This window comes from Etheostoma spectabile, chromosome 4 (genome assembly GCF_008692095.1).
Source record: "Etheostoma spectabile isolate EspeVRDwgs_2016 chromosome 4, UIUC_Espe_1.0, whole genome shotgun sequence".
Lineage (NCBI taxonomy): Eukaryota > Metazoa > Chordata > Actinopteri > Perciformes > Percidae > Etheostoma > Etheostoma spectabile.
This window is the reverse complement of record NC_045736.1, coordinates 27,331,853-27,341,556: the sequence shown is the minus strand read 5'-3', so window position 1 is coordinate 27,341,556 and position 9,704 is coordinate 27,331,853. Positions and strand designations below refer to the sequence as shown.

Sequence of the window (9,704 nt, the reverse complement as noted above, 5' to 3'; positions counted from 1 at the left end):
CACTCTCTGTGTATTTGTTCTCAAAAATCCCTTTGCTAAGAGAAACGGCAACAGCTTTCGAGCTAGCGAGCCACATGCTGAAAACGTTTAAAGTTTTGAAAAATAATGTATGTGTGATGTAGCCAGACCTTATTCCATAGCGCTGTGGAGAAAACTACTAAACACAAATTATAGATGGAGCTGATGGGAATGTAAATTTTGCAGGGATTTGGTCATAAACCAAAATAATGGAAATTTAATTTTGACCTTGTGATGCTGTTAGATGAAAAGTCAGGACCTGACCGAAGTTATTAGCTACAGTTCATTCTGAGGGTACACATTTCATGGCAGTTCATCAAATAATAATAATAATAATAATAATAATAATAGAGGCTTACTCAAAACCACAAATGTAAACATCATTGTGGCACATAAAGGTCAGGGGATTAGGATCCTCTGGGGGCCACGACCACAGTTACTGTCAGCTGTCCAGCATTGTCTATTCTTCATATGCAATGTGTGTAAGATACTAACTGAATACTGAAACCTTAACCCTAGTAACGTCATTGAGCTTTTAAACCCATATGATGTTGTGACCTCTTTTTGCCCTGTTAGTTCTTGTGTATTAAAGGATTTATGTTTCCTATTTTAGTTTTTTAATGAGTGAGAACAACACGTCCTGTTAAATGAGTAATTTTCACAGCAGGGAATTCACATTAATACAGCCAAACACAAACCTGCTTCTCTGGATATTTGGAGGAAGGCGTCTACACCGCTCTCTCCATAGTTGCCCTCGGAGGCCAGCGTGGAGACGTAGTTCCAGCCCATGGCTTTGACTATGTCCACCATGGCCTGGGCCTGGTAGGAGTCAGGAGGCACCACACGGGAGAAGAACTCGTAGCGGCTCTTGTCACTCAGCTCGGGGGCAGTGGAGGCATAGCTGATCTGGGGGATCTGAGACACAAGGATGGGTCAGTGATGACGAAAGAGTCAAGTCAAGGGGAAAACATGAGCAGCACAATTAGGCCAATATTGTATGCAAAGATAAAAAGGACTAGAAGAAGCAGTGAACCATATCAGAGGATGATGCACTACTTACTCACAGACACAACCTTAAAACTAAATGGACGCCTTCCACATTAATACTAACGAGTAGTAATGGATTAAAATCCCAAAATTGGACTATCACAGAGAGCGATCATCTCTTGAACAGCCTCTGTTCTCAGTAGTTCTCAGAACTGAGGCAACTTCATAGTGCAATCTGCCCAGAGCTGGTCTGTGATAAGGATATGGACAACGTGAACTACAGATGGTAGAGACCACAGCTGTAAAAGCATTTGTTTGAGAGGAAAAATGATGAGAAGATTAATTTACTGGTGTGCTACTTCTTTAATGACACAGTTTATGTTGACAGCCTCAACCCTGACCCTGGTAATGCTGGTCTCCCAGCGTGGCTTAACGCTGGGCCCTCTGCAGCGGACAAGCAGAAAAAGGTAGACACAAGGGGGTAGTGAAGGGAGAAGGAGAGAGGAGAGAGATAACCATTTCACAGATTATCTGGAAGGATTATAAGGGTTTTAGTCAAATTACGTTAAGCACAGAGGGAGAGACAGAGATCAAGAGACTAGAAAAAGGTTAGCATTTCTCAGCTGTAAGCCATACAATATATTTAATTCTGATGGCCACATGCAGCTTCCAGTTGTTGCTGTGTGTTAACCATGTCAAGCTCAAACTGTACTGGTCACCCTCCATTTTACTGACCACCTCTTCAACCAGGTGTGAACTTTCTCCCAAAAACTTAATTCTGTCATTGTATTTTACAAGTTCTTTAAGTGACATTTGACATCAGTGTCCAAACAAGACTGTTTCAGCAAGAAGGTTCAATTGTGTTTTTTTTTGCAATGAACAAGACAAAACGTAATCCCCTCCAAAATAATCCCATAGAAGCATCTGCAACAATTCTTTCTTTTTTTTAATTAAAGAGCCGTATCATAAGTATCCACTCGTCACTGTCAGTAAATGATTGAAACTGTCCAAGATATTGGAGAAACCAGGCCAAGAAAATATGTGGTTTAGCCCTGACCAGTGTCTGGTTAAACTTCACTAACTAGAAACAGAAGTATTTGCAGGCACAATATTTGATGGTTCTCATAACATCTTGCCAAAGGCCTACAGTTGAAAATTAGCCAGCTGGCTAACACTGGCATATGTACAGTAATGTTAATGCATGTGCGCTGTCCTTAGATGAAGATGTTATGACAAGCATGACTTTTTTGTGATCGTCAAGAGTATTGGCTACATTGCTGCATTATAAATAGGCCTACAACTAATAATTATTGTAAAATGTTATTGTAGCCTATAGATCTTTTTCTTTTCTTTTTAAATGTTTAGTCTATAAAATGTCAGGAAAAAGGAAAGAAATGGCCATTGCTATTACCAATTTGGTTGTTCTATTTGTGAGACCATTGGTTCAAAACCCAAAGGTATTCAATTTACAGCAGCAAATCCTCCAATTTAAAATGCTCTAATAGTAATCATATAATAATCTGTTGATCGACTAAACACTTCAGCCTTAACTGGTAATTTCTTAAAGGAGAAATCCGGTCGATTCCAACACGTAGCTCTGTTGTTTGTAAATTTGGATTTCTGTCAATAGAGAGAAAAACAAAAACAATCAGTGCTGCCTGCACCGTGTTATCCTCCTGCTAGAGTTAACCCCCAACAGGCTTAAACAGGGCAAGTTTTAAACGTGTTTTTAGCCTTTAAACATGTTGAAAATGTCATTAAAAATGCATGAAAGTCCTGCTAATTTAGCTGTGTTTAGTTCTGGTGTTGATACTGCAAGGAGTACTTTGGGATCAAAAAGAGATGCAAACATATTTTCAAAAATAAGCATATGCTTATTTTTGAAAAGTAAGTGCTGTAGTACAACTAGCAGGAAACAAGTTATAATTGAGGTAAGTTTGGAGACACTACCTTCTTTAATCATTAAATTGATAGCCTACATATTTTTGTTTTATCTCTTTTCTGTGTTGTAGTTCGTAGACGGTCCCTAATTTCTCTGACTGCCGTCTTAACACAGGAACTAAACACAGCTGAATTAGCACAACTTTCATGCATTTGTTTCACATCTACAGCAGTCAGATTCTCTGTGTTCACTCAGAAGGAATCACTTTACATGAGTAGGCACTTTTAATGACATTTTGAACATGTTAAGAGGCTAAAAACAAGTTTAAAACTTGCCCTGTTTAAGGCTGTAGGGTGCTAGCTCTAGCAGGAGGATAACAGGGTGTCGGCAGCACCAAGTGTTTTCATTTTTCTCTTTACTGACAGCACTCCAAATTTACAAACAACAGAGCTACGTGTTGGAATTGACTGGAATTCTCCTTTAAAGATTTTGTCCACAAAATTCCTTGAGTGAATATACTGTTGGACCTACTATTCATTGTGTCAACAAGCTGAATTTTTGAGTAAAATTCAAATATAATAATAATAAAATAACATATTATGATGCACACCATAAATCATACATTATATTATATAAAATACAGTACTCCTACAATACAGTTTTACAAGAGCAGATGTATAACGTATAGTGAACATCAGTCTAGAAGTATCCGTGGCGGGGAGAGCAGCACAAATGGACAGTAGGAGGAAACATACCATCGTCCAGGCTACAAGTTGCTTTTATCCTAGAACCAATGTCATCCCCCTGCCCTGATGCTCTATTTTCAGCCCAGGGTCCTGAGCTGCTGAGAGGGGCTTAGTGGAGGGTGGGATCTATAATTCTGTAGTTAACATCTGCCCTGTATGCAGGCTACCCTTTCTTGGCTCTCAGATCAGCAATCCTCCTCCGTACTATAAAGAAAGCCGTACCAAGTAAAAAACAAAAAGTCTGCTTTAATTTTTTTTCTGAAACACAAGTTTGGCCAATTTAACCCAGACTAGTGTTGTTTTTAGACATTTCTAGATTCCTGGAAGAAAAAGTCAGTAAGTCTATGAGAACCTGACGTAATGTGGGATTTACACAGACTCACTGTCCTATCGCTATAAGCAGTGTAATCAATTGTCAAAGGTCAATTATCTGTAAAAGAAGGGGGGGGGGGGAAATTACAATAACCACATAATACGGATTAGCCTGTGGAGGCCACTCATGATCATGGATTCAAAATCCTATGAAGCAGAGACTTAGTAAAATTATTCATTCCATTAATTTCCAATGACTTATTTAAAAAACATATCAGGTGAAATAAATTGGATAACACCACTGATTGAAAAGCTAATGCTAAAGCTAAACTGTGTTGCTGGTTAAAATGTTTAAGAAGAAGGTGAAGTTGTAAGAAATGTAGAAAAGTGATAATTGTTCTAATTAATAAAAGTTGAATAATGGCCATATTGTATGAAGGTTGTGGTGTTACAACAGTGGCACCAACCTGTTCTCACAGAATTCTGTGAAATAAACACGACCCCTTAACTCAAAATCGTTGGCAGTTTCACAGAAATTCTGTGATAATGTCCGTAAAATGAACATGGCACTTTAAGGTAAGAAAAAGGTTGTGGGTGGGCTTACGTTTCCATGACATGCGGGACAATAACGGGACGGTTGGGTTTAGGAAAAGAAGAACGTGACGGTTGGGTTTAGGAAATGTTACATACGGGACACAATCCCCGGTTTCCTGGGTGAAATGAACACAGCCCCTTAAAAGTCCATAATGGGCCCACAGAAGAAGTCAGTGAAATGATCACGGCCCCTTAAAAGTCCGTGATGGGCCCACAGAAGAAGTCAGTGAAATGATCACGGCCCCTTAAAAGTCCGTGATGGGCCCACAGAAGAAGTCCGTGAAATGATCACGGCCCCTTAAAAGTCCGTGATGGGCCCACAGAAGAAGTCCGTGAAATGATCACGGACCCTTAAAAGTCTGTGATGCGCCCACAACTCACAGCCCCTTAAGTTAAGGAAAAAGTCATGGGTGGGCTTACGTTGCCATGACACGCGGGACAACAACGGGACAGTTGGGTTTAGGAAAAGAAGAACGGGACAGCTCCTCTCCTGGAACCATCACCTCATTGTGGTGGAGAGGTTTGTGTTGTCTAGAGCTGTGTGCTCCTGGTAGGGTCTCCCATGGCAAAGTGGTCTCAGTTGAGGGGTCAGACAAAGAATGGTTTTAAAACCCGGTATGAGTAAACAAGGTAAAGAGGGAGTGACCCTTTTCGGAGAAAGCCTGGGGGCCCCGTCTGAAACCAGGCCCAGAGGGCTTGTCAGCGAGCACCTAATGGCCGGGTTTGCCGGGGACAGCCCAAAGAAGCTATGTGGCGCCTCTCTCTCCATCCCATGGGCCCGCCACCTGTGGGAGGACCTTCACCCACATGGGTGGCAGTGAAGGTCAGGGGCTTCGAAGGACCAGACCCTGGTGGCAGAGGCTGGCTCTGGGAACGTGGAATGTCACCTCTCTGTGGGGGAAGGAGCCGGAGCTTGTGCAAGAGGGGGCGCGCTACCAGTAAGATCTGGTAGGACTTACCTCTATGCACATGTCTCGGTTCTGGAACCATACTCCTGGACAGGGGTTGGACTCTGTTCTACTCTGGAGTTGCCCAGGGTGTGAGGCACTGCACGGGTGTGGGGATACACACAAGCCCCCGGGGGGACCTCTGACTGTTGTTTGTGCATATGCACTAAACGAGAGCTCGGAGTATTTAGCTTTCTTGGAGGCCTTGAATGGAGACCTGTACAGGGCTCCTGTGGGGAACTCCATAGTTCTGCTGGGACAATGTACAAAGTATGTGGAAAGATTTTCAAATGTGGGCATGTCAGCGATTCACATAAGTGGTTTGCTGTGCCTTTGTGTGGAAATGTCAAAGATTATAACATGGGCAGCGAATGGAGGAGTATTTGGAACTGTTCCAGTTCCCCGAGCAAAATGTAGATGTCCTATTGCTTAAATGAGCACATTGACAAGGAAACATTGAAATTTTGAGATCAAGTTATAGAGAAGGGACTAAGAGGATTTTTTGTATGCTTCTTCTTCTCTTCTAGCAATGACATCACCCACTCCAAGTCACGCAATACACACCCATTATAAACTTCCTGAAAGAAACACTAAACTTAAACTTAGTTTTCACAAAAATTGTTAAAAATATCAAACTGCTGAGATAGAGCCTAATTGATGATTACGGGATAAATGGTATAAAGTTGTATTTGCTTCTGTAGGTGAAAGTATGAAGTAGGAGATAGATTTTGAAGTGGAATAGGATTTGAAGCCTGCTCTCATTGACTTGAATAGTAAACAAAACATTTTTTTTAACTTGAAAACGTTGAAGAAGTCCCATCATGTTCTCAAAGATCTGAACATTTTGATATTTGATTTTTTTTGTAGCTGAACTTATGCAGAAGTTAGAGGTGACCAAAGAAAGTTGAAGAATGGGATAACGATAGCTGCTGAATCCGCATTCACACAACAATGGCCCATTCATCATCGAAGAGTGGATAAAATGATTAAATAAATAAGACCGTTGTGTGCTCCTGGACATTTTAACTAGATCAGCAGTGAGCTAAGTAACAGAATGAGCATGAAAAAGGAAGTTCATTAAAATCGAATCATTAGCTAGTTTGAGCCATACATCTGTATTGGTATATCTGTGTTTGTATGTCCAGACACATGATACATACTCTCTCAGTACTCTTTCTGAGCACAGCTGGTCACTGATATTACTGAAAGATGTTCAAAACAAAACATCCAAAATACAAGTGATGTATTCAAGATAGTTATACACTTTTTGGCACAGTATCTCTATAGTGTGAAGGTCATTGATTGACTGTTTTGGCTTGTGACGCCTTACTGTAAATTGATGCAATGCCACTTGTGACTCATAATCACTTATTTCATTTGAAAGGTTTTTTGAGAAGTGAAAGTATCCAAAATATGTTAGTTTTTTTGTTTGTTTTTTAAGATTCATGGCAGATGTATGGTATTCCTGCCAGACACAGAATAGAGAGACAGGAAACAGGGCCGTAATTAAACTGGTTAGGGTTTACTTATGTGGTACATGTCTTAACCATGCAACCAACAGAATGAATCTTAAAAAACAAAAACAAAAAAAACAACATATTTTGGATACTTTCACTTCTCAAAAAACCTTTCGAATGAAATAAGTGATGAATGAAGTGGCATTGTACGTATCTTGCAATTCAAATATAAAAATTACAGAAAAGATAAGGTTTTCCTTTTTAAATCATAATTTTTAATTCATCTTTGGGCCCCTCAGATTTTTCTGGGCCCAAGTGGGGGATCCTAACCCCCAGGTTGGGAGCCACTGCTTATTTTCTCCTATTTGACTAGATTAAAAACCTAGTAAGGGATAATGACTTTCACCTGGATTTACCACTTTCTTACTTACTGAGAGAGGAACTGTCCCAAATATTTAGCCCTTTCAGTGTTTAATGAAGAAAGATGCTGAAAACTCACCGAAAACAATCTGAGCACATTGGCCACCATGATGGACACCGAGCTGCCAGAAGCCCCGATCACCCCGACCACCCTCTCTGGTTTGGGGATGATAGGAGGCTCTCCATTTGAGCAGCGCACATCAGAGTTGTCCTTCTGGATGAGGGCCTGGACAAAGGTGAGCGACTGCTCTAGGGCGTAGGTGTCTCTGGAGCAGGTGTCCAAGATCCGGGCCCCCAGAGTGATGTTAGGCAGAAGGTCCGGGTCGCTGTTTATCTGGTCCAAGGCGTAAAGCATGGCCTCCAATCGGTGGACCCCCTTTTCTCTCTTGATCTCCCCGCAGGGTAAACCAGCAGGCCCCCGAGAGTGCACCGGGAACAGCCCTCCCAAGGTGATGTCGCCTTCAATTTTGATGGACTGGGGCTGGGTGCCCTGCTGGGCCCAAGAGCCCGGGCTGATACCCACCAGGAGCACCCACATCAGCTGAAGCCATGTTTGATATGTGAAAGGTGAACTGAACCAGCAGCACCAATGGGATAAGCGGGCCTCTGATGTCATTATGATGACCAGCAGAGGTACCGACAGGACCAGGCCACTCCCTCTACCTTTGACACCTGAGGGCAGTCAGAGACGTCTGATTAACATCCCATCATAATGAAGACAACGGCTGCAAACTGTCAAACTACTATTGCTGTTCATCTACCTGGTTCTTTGTGTTTATATATGTTTGGTCTGTCACATCTGTGAAGCTGTGTGACTGTTTGAAATACTTAAATGCAACATGCATTTTTAAAGGTTACAACTTAAATTGAAACATTTCTGATTCACATTGTCTTGTAATTTTATATGACAGGTTTGGCATTGTATGAGACTCTTGAATAGAATTTGAAAGTTTTTGTAGTTTTTCAGTATATATACATATATTCTGCTTTTCATGTTTATGCTGCAATCTGTTTTGGCGCATTAGATCCAAAATAAGAAGTCGTACAGCATATAAAAAGCTATATACTGTATGTATACACCATTTAAAAAACATCTGCAGCTGAGGAGAAGACTTTAGCATGCAGGATAACACAGAGTAAATATTGGAAGCTTTTATCACAGAGAGCTGAGAGCTGATGATGGAAAGCACTATAAATTTTGCAAAACAGAAAACATCAACTGAACTGTCGCAGAATTTCATGCTCCAAAAGTTAGAGCAAGTTAATTTTATCTGCATGAAGATCTTTGAACAAACCCACAGTGAACAACTGGGCTAAAAATCCACCAGACTGTAAAACAAAATCATTCACAGTGTAAATAAAATTAATGTTTTCCAGGCAGAAGTTAGACACTACAAAATATGTATCATGGGGTAACTTGATTTTGTTAAAATTGTAGTATTAAATCCAAATTTCTAATATAAATTAAATCAAAATAACAGTTTCAGTGCTCTTTCAAATTGCATTACATACTACCTATAAAATCTATGTATGCATACGTCCTATTTAAACTCCTATTTATAACGTCAAATCTTTGTATTTTTCTGCAGTGCGCTTGCCAAGTTGAATTCATAGAAAGTAGGTAATTGGTAAGGTTCTCAAAATAAGAGCATAATGTGAATCAGCATAAATCACACAGTGGTTGCAGACAATTCTTTTTCTTTGGAAAATACCATTAAGGTAACCTGCAAGTAGAGACATTTCTTCATGTAAAGGAACTTCTTACCCGCCCATTCTTCATTGACCGGTCTTGATTTTATCCATCACATGTGCTGTTCCAAACAGGCCTTCATCCATGGTCCGAAATGTGATTATTTATCTAGAGGCAAGGCTTTGCTCTCCTCACCAAAAGTAAATCCTTTATCATCTCAGACAGCCGCTCTGCACTCTCAAAAATAACCACAACACTAAAAACAATGGTCGAAAAAAGAAGCAGTTGTGATTTATAAAGACTATATGAACACACTGACTTTTGAGGCGTCAGGTTAGAGTATCATTGCGGAATCAGAGAAAAGTGGAGGAAGAGCACAACATTACAGCGGTGAGATTCTACAAATCACTGCCAAATCCCTTAAAAGCTCTCTCTCTCGTTCTTTTTCCTCTGTGTGCATCTCTGTCCAGGCACTCCCCCTCCTCTCTCTAGCTCTCTCTCTCTCTGTTGAACTCTCTCCTTGCTCGTTCTCTCAGTGCACTAATGGCCACAGATTGGGATTATCATACAGGCGTCCATGAAGAAAGCACTAGGTGGACTAGCCCATTTCTTCTTTTTTTTTTTTTTTTCATACAGCTGAACCAAATGCAG

The 9,704-nt window shown here is 40.7% G+C and overlaps 1 protein-coding gene across 1 annotated transcript in view; it reads right to left on the bottom strand.

Moving 5' to 3' along the window:
- The window catches only part of grm6b (glutamate receptor, metabotropic 6b), an 18,057-nt gene extending 8,579 nt beyond the window's left edge, over positions 1 to 9,478 (bottom strand). Inside the window, exons 1-3 of the mRNA XM_032512618.1 lie at positions 9,129 to 9,478; positions 7,443 to 8,035; positions 717 to 933 (exon numbers count right to left, since the gene is read on the bottom strand). Of these exons, the coding sequence (XP_032368509.1) occupies positions 717 to 933; positions 7,443 to 7,979 (754 nt within the window). The 5' untranslated portion in view covers positions 7,980 to 8,035; positions 9,129 to 9,478. The remainder of the gene's footprint in view (positions 1 to 716; positions 934 to 7,442; positions 8,036 to 9,128) is intronic.
- Between the last annotated feature and the right edge of the window lie 226 nt (positions 9,479 to 9,704).